General features: G+C 45.8%; 1 protein-coding gene across 1 annotated transcript in view; it reads right to left on the minus strand.

Moving 5' to 3' along the window:
- PLGRKT (plasminogen receptor with a C-terminal lysine) overlaps positions 1-23,444 on the minus strand; it is a 99,363-nt gene that overhangs the window by 70,151 nt on the left and 5,768 nt on the right. Inside the window, exon 2 of the mRNA XM_040357492.1 lies at positions 14,993-15,073. Coding sequence (XP_040213426.1) covers positions 14,993-15,073 — 81 coding nt within the window. The remainder of the gene's footprint in view (positions 1-14,992; positions 15,074-23,444) is intronic.

Consider the following 23,444-nt stretch of genomic DNA (forward strand, 5'->3'; position numbering starts at 1 on the left):
CACTACCAATTTCAGAAGGAAGGGATTTCACTGTGATTGAGAAAACCACAGTTTGTGGAATTACTGGAAACTTTGTAGTTATTTCTAAAGCTTTGCGTCACTTACTATTGAACCCTTGCACTCTGTGTCCCTTTAAGCCACAGCCAGTATTCAGCGCAATAAAAAAAAAAAAAAAAAAAAAAAAATCACATCCAACTTTTGCTGCGGCGCTCAGCACTGCACTTTTTCTCAGCTGTGGGGACCCAACTTATGATCCTGCACACAGATGGTGGGACAGAATAGCAGGGGGGTACAGAGATGAGACAGATGTGCAGGAGGTACATTGGAGGGGCAGATGAGAAAGCAGGTTACAGTGGTGGGGCAGATGGTCCAAGTTCTTTGTTCTATTTATCCATTTCCAGATGAGCAGATGGTTTCAGTGTTAGGACAGGACATATGCGAAGGTGAATCAGTAGTGAGACATAAGAGCATGGGGATACGGCGGTGGAGCAGATATGCAGGGAAGTAAAGTGGTGAGGTCGATGAGAAAAGGGGTACATTGATGGGGCAGATGAGCAGCGGGGTTACAGTGGTGGGACAGAAGAGAAAGGGGGTACAGCGGTGGGGCAGAGGTGCAGTAGTGGGAGGGATGACAAGGGGGTTCAGTGTGGGACAGAAATGCAGGGGGGGGTACAGTGATGGGGCAGATGAGCAGGGGGTTACAGTGGTGGGACAGAAGAGCAGGGAGGAACAGCGGTGGGACAGATATGAAAGGAGGTGCATTGGTGGGACAGATGAGCAGGGAGTTACAGTTATTGGGCAAAAGAGCAGGGGGTACAGAGGTGGGGCATATGAGAAAGGGGGTTATAGCGGTGGGGCAGATGAGCAGATAAGTTTAGTGTTAAGACAGATGAGAGGATGGTCCAGCGGTGAGACAGAAGAGCATGGAGGTACGGCGGTGGAGCAGATGTGTAGGGAGTCACAGTAGTGGGACAGATGAGAAAAGGGAGAATATTGGTGGGGCAGATGTGCAGGGGGTTACAGTGGTGGGGCAGATGTGCAGGGGGTTACAGTGGTGGGGCAGATGTGCAGGGGGTTACAGTCGTGGGGCAGATGTGCAGGGGGGTTACAGTGGTGGGGCAGATGTGCAGGGGGTTACAGTCGTGGGGCAGATGTGCAGGGGGTTACAGTCGTGGGGCAGATGTGCAGGGGGGACAGTCATCTGAGGTGTGAAGGTGCATGAATTGGGGCGGATCTGAGGCGTGAAAGTGCAGGATGTTAATTTCTCACTACTACTCAAGCCGTTTACAGCATTTGCACACTGTGCTCAAAAGGTTGTCTACCCCTGGTCTAACTGATTTTCTTCAATCATCCAGGACAGCACATGAGAGAATAAGCAAAAACGTACCAGATTACTGAGGAACAACTGCCTGAAGAACTTCTATCTCAAAAGACTGATCCTGAGAGGAGCAAAGATGAGGAAGGTAGAGTAGCTTGCGCCTTTAGCTGCTCTGGAAATTTGGCCTGGAATGGCACCAGCCCGAGGTAGATAAAGCCCTAGTAGAATGAGACAAAAGGCTCAATACGCCTCTTGGATAGCTTGTTTAATCCAGCAATATAATTTTTGGATGTTTGATGGCCGTTTCTTTTGCCAGTATGCAGAAAAAAAAAAAAAAAAAAAGGGCTTCTGACTTGATAAACGGTACCACAACACACAATTTCTATTTTCCCAAGTACATGGAGTTCTTTCTTTTTCTTGTTAGCAGAATGAGAGTATAAGGAGGGCAATACAATATCTCAAGATGAATGACAATTAGGTTAAACTTTAGGTAAGAATCAGTTTTAAAAACAAATGTTGGCACTTCGCTCCTACATGTAAAAATCATAATTTTTTCCCTAGAAAATAACTCGGAAACCCCAAACATTATATATGTAAAAAAGGACAAAACATTCATTTGGATACAGTATAACATGACAGAGCAATTGTCATTCAAAGTGTGAGAGCATCGAAAGCTGAAAAGTGGTCTGAGCAGAAGGGGGGTTTAAGTGCCCAGTAGGCAAGTGGATAAAAAAAAAAATTGAGCACTTTTATTCTTACAATGTAAACATCCCTTATAATATGAATAGTGCGTGACAGGTCCTATTTATGAGGAGATGTGGGGTCTATAAGAGCTGAAATGACCAAGGACGGGCGAGTGTGTCTACCCCTAGCACCGCACTCCCTCTGTTTAGGGAGAAGAAATTGAGCATCTTGGCATTTTGCTTGATTGGCAAACAGGTCTATCTGTAGGACTGTACCATTGCCAGGAAGACCTTTGGATTCAGAGTGCATTCTGATTTTTGAATTTGGTGACAGCTCAAGGAGCCTGCTGAAAGATTCAGAGTGCCCTTGAGATGTGCTGCTAAAATGGGACAGTAAGCGACTTACTACTCAGGCAGAAATGCTGTTTGCTAACCCCTTGTTTGTTCAGAGAAGCTACTGTAGTCCTGTTGTCTGATAGAATAAAAAATGCTGACCTTCCAGTTCCTGAATTGCATCTCATACAGCCAATTGTAGGTCTTCCTGGACTTTGCCTTGGACCAGCAGCTTTGTGCCACCTTCTCTTCAAGATGTATGCCCCAACCTCAGGCAATTATAATGAGTGTTTTGGAAATAGGAAAGGACCACAGAAGGCCTCTGGAGAGATTTCACCTTTCTCTCCACCACCAGAAGATGAGGAAGTGGCCCACACCTAATCGTCACCCAACAGGAAGGCAGTCTAGAGGACTGAACATAGAAAAAAAAAAGATCCCTGCTTACTAACCATTGATGCAACCTACAGAGTTCCAAAAAAAATTTAATCTGACCTTGGGGCCGCCTTCTAAAGTCTGTGGTGATTGGGGAGGGTGTGAGTCATGCCCTCTCATGTACTGACCTGGACAGACAACTGTGCTTTTACATGCATTTAGAAAGGGTTGACAGGATCTGTCAGGGACTCACCTCTCAATTCCGGAATCCTTCCAGAGGGTTAAATCAGCGGCGCGCAATCGCGCACCGTCGTGTGCCTGTGGTGCGCGCGCGTGCGTTAACGGCGCGCGCACGGCGGGAGCGCGCGCAGCGGGGCGCGCGCGTGCTGACTCCTTGGCGCCAAAACGGCTTTAAATGGACACTGACAGCTTCAGCACATTGCTGTCTGATCTACAGTCTCTGAACGCTGTTGCCCTGAAGAAACCTGATTATCTGCTATCACCTATTTGACCCGGCTTGTTTGACCTTCCGCACCTCTCCGATCCTGACCTCGGCTGCTATCGACCTACCTCTGATTGATCCACTGTTGCCTGACCTACCTGCCTGCACAACGACTACTCTCCTGCTTATCCCATCTGAATACCTGAACTCTCTATTGTGATCCGGCTTGTTTTGACCCTGCTTCCGTCTGCTGTCTATTAACCAGCTTGCCTTCTCAGTTGTTGCTGTGAATCTTCTGTCAGTGTCACGGACCCTACTTCCGGTTTCAGCTCCAGTCTACACTTCCAGCAGTGGTCTGCATCTACTCACCTATCCAGCCAGCCGGCACTCCTACCCCGCCAGGCTTCTGAGTCTGCTGTTCCATATCCAGCAGCTCACAAGCCGGAGTTGTAAGAGAGGCCTACTCCTACCACCGGGCTCTGGTTACCAGGTACGCGATACATAACAGTATCAGACAGCCATGTCAGAGCCCTCAGGAGTGGCCCCAGCAATGGAGGAGATTTGTAAACACCTCGCATCTCTCACCCAAGCTGTTAAAAATCTACAGGACGGCTACATGCGACTGGAAGGCCGAGTACAGAATCTGTCCGGAGACGCAACTCCTGAATCTTCCGCCAGATCGTCTTCATCAGCCGCTGCTCCAACTGTAGTGATGCTACCACCCGAACCCAGGGTTCCGATGCCAGAGCGATTCACCGGGGATCGCTCCAAATTCCAGAATTTCCGCAACACCTGCCAATTATATTTTGCTCTCCAACCTAGGACTTTCTCTTTAGAAGCCACAAAGGTGGGATTTGTGGTGTCGCTTCTTCAAGGAGAGCCTCTAACCTGGGCACACCGACTATTGGAGGAAAATGGCACCAACACTGAGACTCTACTTGCTTTCTTTCAGGCCATGGCACAACTCTATGACGATCCTCAGCGAACTGCTACTGCTGAGGCCGCCCTGCTTGCGCTTCAACAAGGCCGCCGAGCCGTTGAGGAGTACGTTACGGATTTTCGCCGCTGGAGTGCGGACACTCAGTGGAACAGCGCAGCTCTGCGTCACCAATTCCGTTTGGGACTTTCAGAAAACTTAAAGGATGAATTGGCCCGTATTGGGGTTCCTGATACCTTGGAGGACTTAATTGACAAATCCATACAGATTGACCGACGCCTACGAGAGCGACGAGCAGAGCGATCTTCTCATCTAAGTCGCCCTGTATGGGTCACTACTAAAGCACCCCTGCCTGCCTCTCGCTACCAACCACCCGTCCATTCTAGTGCGGCCAGCTCTCCTCCTGATACCTCAGAGCCTATGCAACTTGGGGTCATGCGACCCACTCTGCCTCCAGAGGAACGAACACGTCGTCGGCAGCTAAATTTGTGCCTCTACTGTGGTGAGCCCGGTCATTATGTCGCCAACTGCCCCATCAAGATGCGTAAGTGTCGTTTTTCTGTTCCTGTCAACGTCTCCACTCTCTCAACCAATACAACACACCTTGCTCTTTCTCTGTATTTACAGCTCCCAGGAAGAACGATTCCGGTCAACGCAATCATTGACTCCGGCGCCTGCAGTTGTTTTATTGATGCCACCTTTGCCAGTCTGCACCACATTCCTCTTCGAAAGAAAGACTTCAGGCTTTCAGTTTTTCTGGCCGACGGATCCCACATTAAATCGGGTCAAGTGACCCAAGAAACCCTTCCTCTACCTGCTTCTACTTCCGCTAATCATAGGGAATTATTAATTCTGGATGTAATCTCTTCACCCTTGTTTCCAGTGATCCTTGGCATCCCCTGGCTCCGGGTCCACAACCCCCAGATTGACTGGGTCTCTGGAACTTTACAATTTCCTTCCCAATACTGCCTGGAACACTGCCTTCCTGGATCTTCCAGTTTCTCTCCAACTCTGTTATGTCTGAACACCGACCCCAGTTTATTTCAGTCTGTTCCGGAGCCCTATCATGAGTTCCTCGATGTCTTCAGTAAAAAGGGGGCCGACTCCCTACCTCCTCATCGCCCCTATGATTGCCCGGTAGAACTACTTCCTGGGGCCGAGATCCCTTTTGGGCGCATCTTCCCCCTATCCGAGAAGGAACAAGATGCTCTAAAAATCTACATCGACGAGAACCTAAATAAGGGGTTCATTCGTCCATCCACCTCACCAGCAGGTGCTGGTATATTTTTTGTCGCTAAAAAGGATCAGACCCTTCGCCCGTGCATCGACTATCGAGAGCTCAATAACATCACGGTTAAAAACCGTTATCCATTGCCACTGATACCCGAACTGTTTCAAAAATTAAGGTTCGCTACTATCTTCACTAAACTGGACCTGAGGGGGGCCTACAACCTAATTCGCATCAGGGACGGTGACGAATGGAAGACTGCTTTCCGTACTCGGTATGGTCACTACGAGTATTTAGTCATGCCATTCGGGTTATGCAATGCTCCTGCCACCTTTCAGCATTTCGTCAATGACGTGTTCAGAGACTTTTTAGATATTTTTGTCATTGTCTACCTGGATGATATCCTGGTCTTCTCGGGCTCATTAAATCAACATCGAGAGCATGTCCGGAAGGTTTTGAATCGTCTTCGTCTACACGGTCTATATGCGAAAGCAGAAAAATGTGAATTCGAGTTGCATACCATCCAATTTTTGGGTCTAGTGATCTCCCCGACGGGAATTGAGATGGACCCCAAGAAAGTGTCTGCTATCCTGGACTGGCCGGTGCCCCTGGACAAGAAGGGGGTCCAACGTTTTATAGGCTTTGCGAATTTCTATAGACGTTTTATTAAAGGATTTTCTACCATTGTTGCTCCCATTACACAGCTTACAAAACAAAACTTCCGTTTCCGTTGGAATCCTGAGGCACAAAAAGCCTTCGACACGCTAAAAAGATTCTTCACGACCGCCCCAATTCTCAGCCACCCAAACCCGGCTCTACCCTTCCTCCTTGAGGTAGACGCCTCCGAAGTCGCAGTGGGGGCCGTTCTCTCCCAACGCATGGGAGACAAAGACCTAATACATCCCGTAGGTTTCTTCTCCCGAAAACTCTCCCCTGCGGAGAAAAACTATGACGTAGGTGATCGTGAGTTATTGGCCATAAAGGCCGCTTTGGAAGAGTGGAGATATTTATTGGAAGGAGCTTCACACCCTGTGCTAATTTATACGGACCATAAAAACTTGGAATATTTAAGATCAGCCAAGCGATTGAAGCCCCGACAGGCCCGGTGGGCACTCTTCTTCTCCCGTTTTTGCTTCCACATCACTTATCGCCCAGGCTCTAAGAATATCAAACCAGATGCTCTGTCCAGAATGCATGACAACCCAAAAGATACCTCCACTCCTGACACCATCCTACCAGAGAACAGTTTCTTGCTACTGCACACTGACCTACTTTCCCTGCTCCGGAGAGCATCTTCAGACTCTTCCAAACCTCCCAACATTTCTTTAGAATCCCGAGATGGACTGTTCTGGAGAGGAAGCCAGATTTTTGTCCCGGAAGACATCCGAGTAGAGGTTCTAAAACACCTCCACGACCATCCAATGGCAGGACATTTTGGGGTTCGTAAGACACTAGAGCTGGTGCGTCGCACCTTTTGGTGGCCTGGATTAGAGAATTTCTGCAAATCGTACATCAGCACATGCCCTATTTGTAATCGGAACAAGACACCTCGAAACCAAGCCTGGGGTTTATTGAAACCCTTACCAGTACCCGACAGACCATGGAAAATGGTGGCCATGGATTTCATCGTAGAGCTTCCTTGCTCCGAAGACTGTACTGCAATTTTCGTGATCGTGGACCGTTTGACCAAAATGGCCCATTTTCTCCCTCTAAAGAACACACCTTCTGCCGTTGAGACTGCTCGTGTCTTTATTAAAGAAGTCGTTAGGTTGCATGGGGTACCCTCCAACATAGTATCAGACAGGGGAGTTCAATTTACCTCTCGGTTTTGGAAGGCCCTCTGTGAAATATTACAAATTGAACTCTCTCTTTCTTCAGCATATCACCCCCAGACCAATGGGCAAACCGAACAAACCAATCAGACTCTGGAACAATACATCAGGTGCTTCACTACGTTTTCTCAGAATGATTGGGTCTCTCTGCTACCCCTAGCGGAATTTGCCTACAACAACGCCAGTCATTCTGCCACGGGGCAATCTCCCTTTTTTGCCAATTATGGTTTCAACCTAACTTTTCTACCAGATTTTCTTTCAGAATCTTCAGTACCGGCAGTACAGAATACAGTGGAATTCCTCAAACAGAACACCAAATTACTACAGGAAGCTGTAACCAAGGCCCAGGCTGACAGCAAGAGGTTCTTTGACAAGAAAAGGAAAGGAGAGCTGGATCTGAAAACAGGGGACCAGGTATGGCTTTCTACCAGTAACCTCAGGTTAGCTTGTCCTTCTAAAAAATTGGGACCCAAATTTATGGGACCCTTTCCGGTCAAAAGGAGAATCAACACGGTTTCATATGAACTTTCTTTACCTGATTCTCTTAAAGTGCACCCTGTATTCCATGTCTCTTTATTGAAACCTGCAGCTCCTGATCCCTTCCCTAATAGGGGTACAAGGCCTCCTGAACCAGTTCATGTTGACGGATGCGAGGAATTTGTAGTAGAAGCCATCCTGGATTGTAGAAGGCGACAAGGACAGAACCAATTTTTGATTAAATGGAAAGGCTACGGACCAGAAGAAAACTCCTGGGAACCTGAAAGCAACATCCATGCCAGAAGATTGGTACGTTCATTTTTTCTTGATCATCCTGACAAGGTGGCCCGACTAGGCATCCGGAGGCTGCCCCTTGGGGGGGGGCAATGTCAGGGACTCACCTCTCAATTCCGGAATCCTTCCAGAGGGTTAAATCAGCGGCGCTCAATCGCGCACCGTCGTGTGCCTGTGGTGCGCGCGCGTGCGTTAACGGCGCGCGTGCACGGCGGGAGCGCGCGCGTGCGTGCTGACTCCTTGGCGCCAAAACGGCTTTAAATGGACACTGACAGCTTCAGCACATTGCTGTCTGATCTACAGTCTCTGAACGCTGTTGCCCTGAAGAAACCTGATTATCTGCTATCACCTATTTGACCCGGCTTGTTTGACCTTCCGCACCTCTCCGATCCTGACCTCGGCTGCTATCGACCTACCTCTGATTGATCCACTGTTGCCTGACCTACCTGCCTGCACAACGACTACTCTCCTGCTTATCCCATCTGAATACCTGAACTCTCTATTGTGATCCGGCTTGTTTTGACCCTGCTTCCGTCTGCTGTCTATTAACCAGCTTGCCTTCTCAGTTGTTGCTGTGAATCTTCTGTCAGTGTCACGGACCCTACTTCCGGTTTCAGCTCCAGTCTACACTTCCAGCAGTGGTCTGCATCTACTCACCTATCCAGCCAGCCGGCACTCCTACCCCGCCAGGCTTCTGAGTCTGCTGTTCCATATCCAGCAGCTCACAAGCCGGAGTTGTAAGAGAGGCCTACTCCTACCACCGGGCTCTGGTTACCAGGTACGTGATACATAACAGGATCTTCTAAACTCTTCGATCCCAGAAATAAAAATCTTAAGGCTTTATGCCGGGTACACACGATCATTTTTCGGCATGAAAAATAACGATGTTTTTCGGCATGTAGAAAAAAAAGTTTTTTCCAACTTCATCATTAAAACGACGTTGCCCACACATGATCGTTTTAAAAAAATGCTCTATCAAAGCACGGTGACATACAACACATACGACGGCACTATAAAGGGGGAGTTCCATGCGGATGACGCCACCCTTGGGGCTACTTTAGCTGATTTGTTAGTAAAAGACGATTCGCGCTTTTTTGTCTGTTACAGCGTGATGAATGTGCTTACTCCATTATGAATGGCAGTTATACCAGAAGGAGCGCTCCCGTCTCATAACTTGCTTCTGAGCATGCGCGGGTTTTCAACGTCGTTTTAGCCCACACACGATAATTTTTTACAACCCGAAAAACTACATAGTTTAAAACGTCGTTAAAAAATGCAGCATGTTCGAAAAAAAATTGTCGTCTTTCAGAACCCGAAAAATGATGTGAAGCCCACACACGATCATTTTAAATTACATTTTTTTAAAACGTCGTTTTTTTTCATGCCGAAAAATTATTGTGTGTATGCGGCATTAGGTTTCAGCCTGAATAGCCTTATCTGCAGAAACTTTTATTCTTTATCAAAGCTTTACCATATAATGAAAACTCCCTTTATTACCGTCCAATCTACATTTCTATCTTAAAATTTTTTTTTTTAATTACATAGCTTTAAAATTTCCTCAATCTCATCTTCCAGAACTTTTGCTTTACTGACAATTATCCTCAGCATTATTAAAATTTCCTATCAATCATTCTGTTGTGAGTGATATATTGTACTTTCATAATTTTTTCCAATTCAGAGGAATCTGATGAAACTATTTATTTTAGATTTTGCAGTTTAGTGGTTATAGATATAAGCTTTCATTGTATTTTGGATTTCAGGTTTACAAAATTATGTAATTGACTATTTGATAAAATAACCTTGTAAATAAAATTTCAAGTTTCTGGTCTCTTTCTATAGAAAAGCAAGACACTTATTTCACATGTCCACTACTAGAGGCACTCCTCCCACCCAAAAGCTTATGAATGTTTACAAGCCAGCTGAAAAGAGCCATCTGAACTGAACTGAGTGCAGTCCTCCTTCACTTACCTCATCCTTCGATTTTGCTTTTTAAATGTCCTTATTTCTTATGAGAAATCCTCACTTCCTGTTCTTCTGTCTGTAACTACACACAGTAATGCGAGGCTCTCCCTGGTGTGGAGAAAGCCTCCTAAGGGGGGAGGGGGCGAGCAGGAGTGTCAGGACGCCCACTAACACACAGCTCCTTTCTCTAGCTGCAAAGTAGAGTGTCCTGACTCTCCTGCTCGCCCCCTCCCCCCTCAAGAGGCTTTCTCCACACCAGGGAGAAAGCCTTGCATTACTGTGTGTAGTTACAGACAGAAGAACAGGAATTGAGGATTTCTCAGAAAAAATAAGGACATTTAAAAGCAAAAATCGAAGGATGAGGTAAGTGAAGGAAGCTATTTAGGGGGGGGGGGGGGGAAATGTACCTTTACAACCCCTTTAACATGTATTAGCAAGAGCTGTAATAAGTAACCCATGACCTACATTGGGGATCTCTCCTAAGAAATACTTCTATTCCTGTCTGTAATCTAAAAAATTTTTTATTTAAAATGTCATTCTTCTTAATGTCCCTTTCCAAGTGGGCGGATTTGTCTCTTGAGTTTTAAATGCCAGTAGAACTGCAAACATGCTCTTTTAACCACTTAAGACCCGGACCATTATGCAGGTTAAGGACCCTTTTTGTGATTCGGCACTGCATCGCTTTAACTGACAATTGCGCAGTCGTGCGACGTGGCTCCCAAACAAAATTGGCGTCCTTTTTTCCCCACAAATAGAGCTTTCTTTTGGTGGTATTCGATCACCTCTGCGGTTTTTATTTTTTGCGCTGTAAACAAAAATAGAGCGACAATTTTGAAAAAAATGCTATATTTTTTACTTTTTGCTATAATAAATATCCCCCAAAAATATATATAAAAAAACGATTTTTTCCTCAGTTTAGCCCGAAAAGTATTCTTCTACCCATTTTTGGTAAAAAAAAAAAAAAATAAGCGTTTATTGATTGGTTTGCACAAAATTTATAGCGTTTACAAATTAGGGGATAGTTTTATTGCATTTTTATTAATAATTGTTTTTTTTACTACTAATGGCGGCGATCAGCGATTTTTTTCGTGACTGCGACATTATGGCGGACACATCGGCCAATTTTGACACATTTTTGGGACCATTGTCATTTTCACAGCAAAAAGTGCTATAAAAGTGCACTGTTTACTGTGAAAATGACAATTGCAGTTTAGGAGTTAACCACTAGGGGGCACTGTAGGGGTTAAGTGTGACCTCATATGTGTTTCTAACTGTAGGGGGCGGGGCTGGACGTGTGACGTCAGTGATCGTCTTTTCCTATATCAGGGAACAGACGATCACTGACACTGCCACAATGAAGAACGGGGAAGGTTTGTTTACACACACCTCTCCCCGTTCTTCAGCTACGGTGACCGAGTCCATGGGTCCCGCGGGTGCGGTCACGGAGCTTCGGACCGGGAAACCCCATGGCTGGGCTTAAAGAGACACGTACAGGTACGCAACTGTGCCCAGCCATGCCATTCTGCCGACGTATATCAGCGTGAATTGGTCCTTAAGTGGTTAATGAGCAAATTTCTATCTTACCAATATGTATTTGTTCTAAAGACTATGGCCCGGATTCACGTACAGCGGCACATAGTTATACCGGCGTATCGTTTTGCATATACGCTACGCCGACGTAGCGCAGAGCGGCGAGCACAGTATTCACAAAGCACTTGCTCCCAACGTTGCACCGGCGTAACGTAAATTGGTAGGCGTAAGTCAGCCTAATTCAAAGTAGGTGGAAGTGGGCGTGATTCATTTAAATGAAGCATGACCCCATGCAAATGATGGGCCGAACAAACGGCGCATGCGCGTCCCGTGGACGCATCCCAGTGCGCATGCTCTCAATCACGTCGGAAATACTCCCTAAGATACGCCGGATCACTGCCTACGACATGAACGTAACCTACGCCCAGCCCTATTCACGTACTACTACGTAAACAACGTAAAATACGACGGCTGTTCCCTGGTCCATACCTTTGCATGAGTTGCGCCTCATAGACCGGGAATATCTATACGCCGGACGTAAGCCTTATGTAAACCGCGTATATTAATGCGCCGGGCGCAAGTACGTTCGTGAATCTCACTCATTTGCATATTCAAATCGTAAATCAATGGGAGCGCCCCTTGCGGCCAGCGTAAATATGCGCCCACGATACAACGGCGTAGGAAACTTACGTCGGTCGTAGGAAGCCTATTTTCAGGCGTATCTAGTTCTGTGGGCACGGCGCACAGATACGACCGGGCACATTTACACTTACGTGGCGAATCTCGAGATACGCCGGCGTAAGTGCTACGTGAATCCGGGCCTATGGCTACACAGACCCCCAAAGTTTCCTCTAGCATTCTGCTCTTGTCTGTAGCTTTTCCCAATTGTCTTAGCGATCATTTTTTTTTGTTTTTGAGAAACAATAGAGGGAGATCACCAAAGCAATAACTGCAGCTGAAAAGTAAAATAACAAAGGTTAGGCTTGACACACAAATTATTTTTGTTCAACCTGTTGGCTGAATGAAAATAAACAGACTACCCCATCCACATTGTACAGCAGGGGTGCTCAACCAGTGGCCCAGGGGCCAAATGTGGCCTGCGACCTCCTGCTCTGGGATGGAATAGAATACGGTTATTAAATGTCAGTTTATGACTAAAATCACAGTGTACATATAAACATATCTGTTCTGCAATGGTTACTGGGCTGCTTTCAAACTGATCCGCAGGTGCAGAGCAGTTTACCTGTGGGGTACATGCACTGAGCCATAGATTTCTGTTATTACCTGTGAGTTTGGTGAGCTTTCTAAAAGTGCACCAAACCTGCAGAATATAATAGAAGTCTATTGCAAAGTGCAGGAAAGCCAAAAGGTACACTGCGTTGCCCCCGCGGTGCGGGTAAACCGCAGAACATCATTGTGAAAGCAGCCTTGGTCCCCTTTCACATAGTCAGTCCGACAGTCCGACCAATTGGACCCTCCATTCACCTCTAAGTAGTGGCAGACATAAACCGACTTGTGTTCTACCTCCAATACGATCCGCAAAAAAGTATCGTGGGCTGTACCCGTGTCCGCTCTGCACATGCAGACTGGTTACCAAGTCGCTTAAAGCGGAGGTTCATCCAAAATCACAACTATAGTGTAACACAACCACTGCAATATGTACATGATCCTAAGGCACAAGATTTTTTTTTGCCATATGTAAATACCTTAATATTGCCTTTTATAAAGCGACTTCCGGGATTCCCCTCCCACGGGAGTAGGCGTTTATAAGCCTTTCCCCATCGCCACAATGCAATGTGGGACACGGTGTCGTGCTTCCCAAGATACATTGTGGGTCTCTGTGCGGCGAAATCTCAAGAGATTATACATATCACGTGACGCCGGTCACGTGACGAGGGCGTCTCTAATTGCGCCATTTTAAAAAAGGCAATGCAGTTAAATAATGCCATTATCGAGAGAATGAGCAGTGAATGCTGGGAGATCAGCATTCACCGCTTCCAGGAAGTGATTGCTTGTGGGCTTCACAATGCCCACAAGCAAAATGGAAACTCCACCACACAGATTTTAGAACTCCTTCTTTGCCGAGAAAACGGACAGCAATTATATACAGCTACCAGAGAAGTAAGTGTACCTCATTATTGTTATACCACAGTGAATGCTTGAAAAAAAAAAAAAGCTTGGCCACGTAACCCCCACTTTAAGAGGCCCTCGCTTTTCAAAGGGTTGGGCACCCCTGTTGTACAGCATGGATGATGGAATCTCTTGTGGTGGTTATTTAACAATTTATTTGCCAATTTTGCACCCAGCTCCTTTGATTTTAAAACAAGGGATAGCGGATTAGAGGTGGCTGACAGGGCCATACATGTATTGAGTTTTGGCCGGTGTAACGGAATGACCCGGGACAAACAGAGACTTTGTAAGGATGAGGGGTACTCCTGTACCGGCGTCACCAAGGAGTCTTATGTTCGATAGGGCCATAGGGTGACTGAGAAATTATATCCTAAATTACAGGACAGGGGACATCACTGATAGTTCATATTGCAGGATCTTGAGATATTGCAAGTTGTTGGTTAATTGTGACCCAACCAGTCAATAGTGACTAATTTCTATGATTAGCCCTGGCTAGTAACATGCTAATTGAGTCTGCTTCTGAAAGACCTCTCATTGTGTGATGCTGCTTTGTGTGAATTCTATTGATATAAGATGTGGAATGGAACTTGCCAAGCTGTATGCGGAGACAGAACGTCTGTCTAGGGATGTGGATTAAGAAGAGATCATTGTGTGATGGTGTTTTGTTTGAGTTCTGTTAATGAAGGAATGTGCAGTGATTAGATCATGATAATTATAGGCCGGTGCCGACATGTCTAGAATGTTTAGCAATTAGCCATCTGAAGGTGTATTGAAGCCCTACCAGGGTGTGGGTGGAGAGTTTGATTGTTCCTTTCATGCTTAAACTGTATATAAGACTGAAAGCTGACCATTAAAGTTGTGTTACATTTGAAACCAGAGAACACGGAGCAAGTCTCGTTATTCTGGGAAATGGGATGCCTGCTGGTTTGTCTGTGTGTCAGATGAGCTGTCGTAGTTGATGGAAGGTTGTAAACGGTGGTGACCATTACAGCCGATCCCGGAGGAATTTAATTGCCGTGTACGCAGCTTAACCCTTTGAAACTCAACGACAGGAAACTGTATCCAACTAAACAGGCATGAAAGATCTCAGCTTTCATTAAAATGAAAGACAACCACTGCCTAACTGCAATTTGCAATAAATAGCATTTGTGTGGCACCACAAAACACCATAATTATTACACCTTTTAAAACAAATATGGTAAAGCATGAAGCAGAGGTCTCCAAACTTTCTTAACAAAGGGCCAGTTTACTCTCCAGGGGGAATGTGGCCAATGGGAATAGAAAATGTTTTGGCATCAGTGGGAGTAAACAATGCCCAATCTTTGTTGCCTTTTATCGAAGGGAAGGCTAGTACCCCAAGGGCCGGATAATGATAAACAAAGGGCCACATCTGACCCCCGGGCTGCCGTTTGGAGACCGCTGGCACACATGACTGATTAAGCATATGACTTTACCTGAAGCTGTGAGTTCATCAGCATAAATTCTTGCTGTTTCTTTAGGTTTTCATCCATACTTTTGGAGAAAAAGGACCCCATCTATAAAATAAAATAAACATAGGAAATGCTCATACTACTTAAATGTCTATTTACTGCACAATATTTCTAAGCATCATTTTCAAATACACTGTAAAAAATATTGTTACATGGTACTTAGACTAGTTACTTTATATGCAGACCAGGGGAGTCCTGACTATAACATCAGTTAAAGCAACTTTTCAACTAAAGAAAGAGGTTTTCTCGGTATATACAGGGCTTAAAGTAAACTGGGGTAAGTCAATATTATTCCCTATAGATCAAGGAGCACAGGAAACCGCTGCCCCAAATACGCCGTTGAAATGGGTACTGGAATTTAAATATTTAGGCATTAGAATATCCAGACAGGTTGAAGATTTTCGGAAATTAAATTTAGATCCGGAGGTACAGGAGCTTGGGAGGAAAATAAAGATCTGGGCGACACTGCCTCTGTCTTTACTGGGACGTATAAACCTAGGGAAGATGAAGGTATTGCCTAAATTTTTATATGTCTTCAGAAACTCTCCACAGTGGCTCCCAAAAAGTTTTTTTGTAAAACTACATGGAATGCTCTCCGCATTTATATGGGCCAATAAACCAGCTAGAATTAAATTAAGCACACTTATGAGACCGGAAGTGCAGGGGGGATTAGCATTCCCAGACGTCCATAAATATTATACAGCGGCACAGTTAGTGACAGCAGGGAGATGGTTAGACCCGGATGGATACGATTCGGCCACTATGTTGGAAGCAACAGTGGTCCAATCGGTAGAAGCACTACAGGGACTGCTGTATAGGGGTATTAAAACAAGGAGAGATTTGACACCAGCGATGAGAACAACAGTCAAAATATGGAAAGCCGTCATAGGAAGAGAAGGGGGAAAAAATTTTTTTTTATCTCCAAATACCCCTCTGTGGAGGAACCCTGAATTACCACATATAGATTTGGTCCAAGACCCGGGAGCATGGACTAAATATGGGGTGAAGAAATTATCACAGTTGATACAGGGAGGAAAGTTTCTATCATATGTGGAAATGAGACAGCTTTGGAATATCCCCGAGAGTTATGAGTTCAGGTATAGGCAGCTCAGCCATGCCTTAATAGCCCAGTTCCCAGAGGGGACCCCGCAACTGATGGAATCAGATGTAGAACAAATGGTAAAAAGCGGGAAGAGGACAATCTCAAATTTTTATGGATACTTGATAAACACTACACCTTATGATATAAGCAAACTAAGAGAAAATTGGAAGAGAGAAGCCCCGGGTTTGGAGAACTGGGAGGAAGTATGGAGGTTCCCATTGCAGATACTGGTATCACTCCGAGATAAACTGATACAATATAAAATTATACATAGAAGCCATTATACACCATACAAGTTGTATAGGATTTCACCGACCAACTCGCAGAATTGCTGGAGGTGTGTGGTTGCTCCAGGAGACTTTATGCATATATTCTGGCTTTGTCCAAAAATAGCAGTGTTCTGGAGTGAGATTCTGAGAATGATAGCAAGAGTGACATCTGTAAGGTTGGAACAAGAAGTGGAGATTTGTCTCTTAGGATTAATAGGGGGTAATGCTATTTCAAAAGAAAGGAAAACGCAGATAGGCCTGTTGCTGTTCTATGCCAGGAAAGTAATAGTCCTAAATTGGAAAAAAACAGAGGCTCCTTCAATAGCACAGTGGAAAAATCTAGTAAACAGCAATCTGATATTATACAGAGAAACATATTGTAATAGAGGATATGGGGAGAAATATAGTAGAGTATGGGCAAATTGGATAGAGAACCCTATAACAGCGTCAGGATAAAGGGGGAAATTGGGAAATTAATCACACCATTGGGGGAGGAGGGGGGAGGGAGAAAGAGAAATGTATGGTATTGGATGGAAGGATATTGTATGGATGCTTTGAAGAAATAGAGGAAGGTCAATGTCAATGCCATTGGAATCTAAGTGAAATATGAATGTAATGTATGTGTACGATTTTATTTTTTGTATGGGAAAAAAAGAGAAAATTTAAATAAAGAGATTTATAAAAAAGAAAAAAAAAGAAAGAGGTTTTCATTTTTTAATATAAATTGTTACCTACTTAACCCCTAAGTTAACCTTATTCAGACCAAATAGATCAGACATCTGGGTGGACCCCGACATTATTGTTTGGATGCCTGCAAAGCCTGGACCGGCTCTGTGCCATCAGCTGAATTTGGACCATAAGACTGCAGAACTAAGTGCACATTCCTGAGACTGACAGATTTGGCCATATCTCTCCTTTAAGTATATGCTTATTGTGTGAAATTGCATTGTGTGGCTGCACCCCACAGTTCTTTGCATTGAAACAGATGGCTGACAAAGAATGAGACAGCCTAATAACATGCAGACAGGGCCAGCGCTACCTATAGGCAAGGTAGGCGCCGGCCTAGAGCACACATCAGCCAGGGGTGCCGTCAGTGGCATAGCGTGGTGGTGGGGGGGGGGGCTTGCAGGCAGGTTCGGTGGTGGCAGTGGAGTCATGGAGTCCAGGTCCGGTGGTGGGGAACAGGCAACAAAGGCCTCGGCGTGCGGACAGGATGATAGCATGTACCATGATTTCTACACGGCGAGTGGGCGGCCTCACAGTCGGAGGCCATGGGGTAGATGAGCAGCAAGGGTGGCCTGGAGGATAGGCTCACAGGGGGCGTGCAGGAGGCGCAGGCAGTCAGGGATCGCTGCTCGGGAGGGACAGTCCAGCTATCACACTAAATGGATCCGCTGAAAAAAGCAGAGCACAGCACACCCATCGTCGCCAGAATTAGAACAAGCCCTGCCTGCTGATAGTTATCGACCCTCCTCCTACTGCTGTCAGGAAGGTAATGGGCATTGCACTCATACCTACCCGCAGACATGGACTGGGACACGGGAGACAGGAGGGAGAGACTCCAGACACCCCCTTTCTCCCTCCTACCCCCCCTCTCTCACCCACCTTCCTCACCCTCCCTCTCACCCCCTCTCTCATCCTCCTCTCTCTCACCCCCTCCTCTTCCCCCCTTTCACCCCCACCTTTTCCCCTTCTCTCTCACCCCCTCTCTTTCACACCCCTCCTCATCCTCTCTCTCACCCCCCTTTCACCTCTCTCCCACCCCCTCTCTCGCTTTCTAACCCCCCTCTATCCCAAACCCCCCCTTTCTCTCACCCCTCATCCCCTCTACCCTAGCCTGTCTATATACTACACTTGCCTGCCCATATGCCTGCAGACCACGGCTGGTGTGAGGAAGCGAGCCGGTGCCGCCACTTTTTTTCTTCAGGTCGGGTCCAGAGGTGCAGGTGTGGGCCTGAAAACCACGGCTGATGAAATAGGTGGAGAGGCAGCGCAAAGATCTCCACCCCGCTACCTCCACTGTATACATGGGCAGGGCAAAGGGTGGAGTCATGGGCAGAGCCAAAGTGTGGCAAATGGAGGTTTTGCCGAGGGTGTCAAAAATCCTTGCACCAGCCCTGCAATTGGTATTAGTGTGTAAAAATTTCAAAGGCAGGGGCTGATCTCATTGCCAGAAGAGTATCTGTGCATCTGATGAGCACACGTGTGTGTGGGGGCAGTGAAAAACAGTGCAAGGATTCCAGTTCAAATGATAGTTTCGGAAATCTCAGAAGCATACATCACCTAGCTGCCACATCAGCTGTGCATCAGATTGTATATGGGTTTTGCATCTGCCTGTGTGTGTCCACCAGCTAGATTTTGTGTCTCTGTTTAGTGGTAGCTGGTTGTAAGGGGCTGTGAGTAAGTGTTTGTACAAACTCTAGAAGTAATATTATCTGGCCTGACTAACCTGTAGATGCTAGTGAGAGAAGTGTGTGTGGTAGATATCTAATGTGTCAAACAAATATAAAGAGATTTACAAGCTCAAACTTACTAACCAGCCAGAAACAGGGTGCCTTGGCAGGGCCCTCAGCTTACGCATGTACCCCTGTTCTTAACGCATATTGTTAGACAGGTCAATTCGGTTGGTCGCTGGCTGGTTGGCAAGTTTGAAAAATTATATTTGTTTGACATACGGCATATCTGGTTTGATCACGCCTGTTACCAACTGAGTGCCAAGGCTTAGGCAATTTTAAAAGCAAGCGGCCACTCGGCCTGTGTTTTTTACTAATTTATTTTATTAAATACGGAATAAAAGGGAGCTGTTACTTTTCAACTTCACCAACACAAGAGTTTTTTCTCTTTCTCTTATTCAAAGCACCTTGTGCACTTTCTTTCCCCTGATAATGGCACCCAAACGCACGTTTTGCAGCATTCGCTATGCAATTTGGAATCGTGACTGTGCCCACGATTCTAAATTGCAGTGTGAATAGAGCCTTAGTCCCTGTTCATATTGGAGCGACTTGTCATGTGATTTGACAGGTCAGATCGCATGACAAGTCCCACCCTATTGCTGGCAATCGCACTGTACAAATCGGTGCAACGCCATCTTTGCGGTGCCACACTGATTTGAAAAAGTAGCTCCTGCACTACTTTTACAGATTTCGGGTGCGACTTGCATAGACATCTGTGCATAAAGCGGCTTTGAAATCGCACGATTTCACAGCCACAAAATGAACGGGGGCTTAGAGCTGGCGATCTGCTTTAGGTAATCAGGCAATTCAAGTGGCTGTCACTTTTATAGGGCTTGGAAGGGGCCCCTCCCTTCTACTGCTGTTCCACTGGGTGGCCTGGGACCACTGTAAGCAGTCAGAGCACCATTATCTTTTAGGCCTCATGTACACTGGACATTTAAAAAAACGCCAGTAGTGTTAGCTGTAGAATTCGTTTTGCAATGTTCTTTTCAGCATTTTTTTAGCTGTAGAGTTTTTAGCAAAACTATACTCCCACAAAAGCTTATGGCTCAAAAACGCAGAATAGCCGCATTTTTGCTTTAATCAGCGTAAGTGTTTTTACGGCTGAAAAACTGCTCTTCAAACCCACTAGTTCTAGGGGGTTTTCCAGCCAGAAAACGCTGATAACAGCCTATGTGTGCATGGACACATAGGATAACATGCTGGAGAGTTTACTGGCTGCAACAGAAAAAAAAAAACGCATGAAGCCAAAAACGGCAGCTGTAAAAACGTCCAGTGTGCATGAGGCCTAAGGCTAGGTTCATACTGGTGCTATGTGGGAACTACAGTGATTCCTGTGGGAATTTCTGCATTGCATCTGAATCGCAGGCAGTTCACACTGCGCTTTGCGAACTGCTGCGAATATCAATATAAAGTTAAAGCAGAGTTCCACTCAAACGGAGAGCTTCCACTGATTTGTCTCCCCCCCCCCCCCCCCCCCCTCCGATGCCACATTTGGCACCTTGAAAGGTATCCTGTCCCCATGGGAGTCCAAGCCACAATGAATTACGTCAGCGACTCTGCGCCCCTCCTCCTTCCCCCGCCGCTGGGCCAGTCGGAGAGTGGTGCCTTGTGCAGTAGGGACCCGGCGTGAAGACGTAATGCAGCAGTATCAGGTTCCCTTACCAGCAATGGCGGCGGCAGCACCCGACAGCTGATGGAAACAGGTGGGATCTGCCAAAGTAAACAAGGAAGATCTCCGTTTTGTCAGGGGATGACACTGCTAAGCAGGAAGACTGATCTGTGTATTTCCCCAGTCACACAATTCCCCATACAGTTAGTAATCACAAACGGGGAACACAGTTAACCCCCTGATCGCCCCCGATGTTAACCCCTTCCCTGCTGGTGTCATTAGTACAATAACAGTGCCTATTTTTCGCACTGATTACTGTAATAATGTCACTGGTTCTCAAAAAAAGTGTCAAAAATGTCAGTTAGGTGTCCAATCTGTCCACCACAATGTCGCAGTCCCGCTAACAATCACTGATTTCCACCATTACTAGTAAAAAAAAAAAAAATGCCATAAATCTATCCCCTATTTTGTAGACGCTATAATTTTTGTGCAAACTAAACAATATAAGCTTATTGGGAATTTTTTTTACCAAAGATATGTAGAATACATATTGGCCTTGACTGATGAAGACATTTTTTTTTTTATATATATATTTTTTTCTGGATATATATTATAGCATATATTGTCGCTTTTTTTGTTTATAGCGCAAAAAATAAAAACCACAGAGGTGATCAAATACCACCAAAAAAATCTCTATTTGTGGTGAAACCACGGAATTGTCACTTAAAGGGGTTGTAAAGTTAAAAAAAAATTCCCTAAATAGCTTCCTTTACCTTAGTGCAGTCCTCCTTCACTTACCTCATCCTTCCATTTTGCTTTTAAATGTCCTTATTTCTTCTGAGAAATCCTCACTTCCTGTTCTTCTGTCTGTAACTACACACAGTAATGCAAGGCTTTCTCCCTGGTGTGGAGGGGGCGAGCAGGAGTGTCAGGACACTCTCTACTTTGCAGATAGAGAAAGGAGCTGTGTGTTAGTGGGCATCCTGACACTCCTGCCCGCCCCCTCAAGAGGCTTTCTCCACACCAGGGAGAAAGCCTTGCATTACTGTGTGGAGTTACAGACAGAAGAACAGGAAGTGAGGATTTCTCAGAAGAAATAGGGACATTTAAAAGCAAAATGGAAGGATGAGGTAAGTGAAGGAGGACTGCACTAAGGAAAAGAAAGCTATTTAGGGAAAACATTTTTTTACCTTTACAACCCCTTTAAAGCGACGCAGTGCCGTATCGCCAAAAATGGCCTGGTAATTTTAAGGGGGGGGGGGGGTAAATCCTTCCGGAGCTGATGTGGTTAATGACCCCCTCAAATTGGTTCGCAGAATGCAGTGTGAACTGTGGAATCAGATTGCATGAGTTTGAACACCCATGCGAACCGATTGCAGTGGGGACCAAAATAAGGGTCCTGCATCATTTTTGGTATGAATGCGATGCGATTTTAGCCATACAAACTGTATGGCTGAATTCGCATCTCACAGACATCCAGTGCCAGGACAAGGTCATCCAGTGCCCAGGGCAAAGATGCCAAACTGCGCCCCTCCTTTCCTTTAGGGATAGGGTCGGGGCGCCCCCATCCCTGCAGTAAACCATTGCGCCCAGGGCAGCCGTTCTTCCTGCCCACCCCTTGTCCAAGCCCTGCAGAGATCGCATGTGATTTGCACAGACAGGAATGCGGTGCGAATCACATGCGATGTCTGACATCGCATAAGTGTGAACTTAGCCTTATCGTTTACCAAAATGGGTATCACACTGTATTTATGTGCACAAAAGGCCTAGTTAGACTTACCGGTGACGGTATTTCTAAGAGCCTTTCAGGACAACCTTGGAGAGAGCGCAGCTCCGCCCACTTTTTAGGAAACACATGATCCTTTAAGATCCCTCCTCTTCCACCATGGCCTCAGTTATTGTGGTCTCCGACAACTGGAAAACAAAGCACAGAAGAACCACAACAAACCATGATAGACATTTAAAACATGCTCCTATTCAAATACTTAGGGAGGGAAAATAGCGGTTGTCCTGAAAGGCTCTTAGAAATACCGTCACCGGTAAGTCTAACTAGGCCTTTCTCATATCGCCTTTCAGGACAACCTTGGAGAGGATAACCGAGTAACTTACCCTAGGGTGGGACCACTGCTTGCAGAACCTTCCTGCCGAAGGCTTGCTCCGCAGCGGACAGTAAGTCTAGCCTGTAGTGCCGCAAAAAGGTCGAATAGCTGGACCATGTAGCTGCCTTGCAGATCTGTTCAGGCGTAGCACCGGCTCTTTCGGCCCAGGAAACTGCCGTAGACCTCTAAAAATGGGCCGTGATTCCCGTAGGAGGCACCTCTCCTTTGGCTTGGTAACTCTCTACAATGGCTTGTTTGAGCCATCTACCCAACGTGCTTTTGGAAGCCTTTTCTCCTTTCCTTGCTCCTGTGAATATTATAAACAAGGCGTTTGACTTCCTGAATTCCTTGGTGACCGAGAGGTATCGAAGTACACATCTTCTTACGTCAAGAGTATGAAAGGTTTGTTCTCCTGCATTAGAGGGAGCTGAACAAAAAGTAGGAAGGATTATTTCCTGAGACCTGTGAAAGGTTGATGAGACCTTAGGAAGAAAGGCTGGATCTGTCCGAAGAATTATCCTGTCCGGAAAAATTCTTAAATAAGGCTCTGTAACTGCCAAAGCTTGGATTTCGCTGACCCTTCTTGCGGTCGTGATGGCCACCAAAAAAATTGTTTTTAGTACTAAATTCTTTAAAGAAATATTTTCTAAGGGTTCAAACGGAGCCTCCGTGAGACCCTGTAAGACGATTGATAAATCCCAACTGGGAAAGGATTTAAAGGCTACCGGCCTACTTCGACCCAGTGCCTTAAAAAATCTTGAAACTAAATGTTCCTTAGATAAAGTTCTTTCTAAGTAAACCGAAAGAGCTGCTACTTGCGTCCTTAGGGTGCTAATTGCTAACCCTTTCTCCATACCTGCATGAAGGAATTCCACAACTGA

This window comes from Rana temporaria, chromosome 1, assembly GCF_905171775.1.
Source record: "Rana temporaria chromosome 1, aRanTem1.1, whole genome shotgun sequence".
Taxonomy (NCBI): domain Eukaryota; kingdom Metazoa; phylum Chordata; class Amphibia; order Anura; family Ranidae; genus Rana; species Rana temporaria.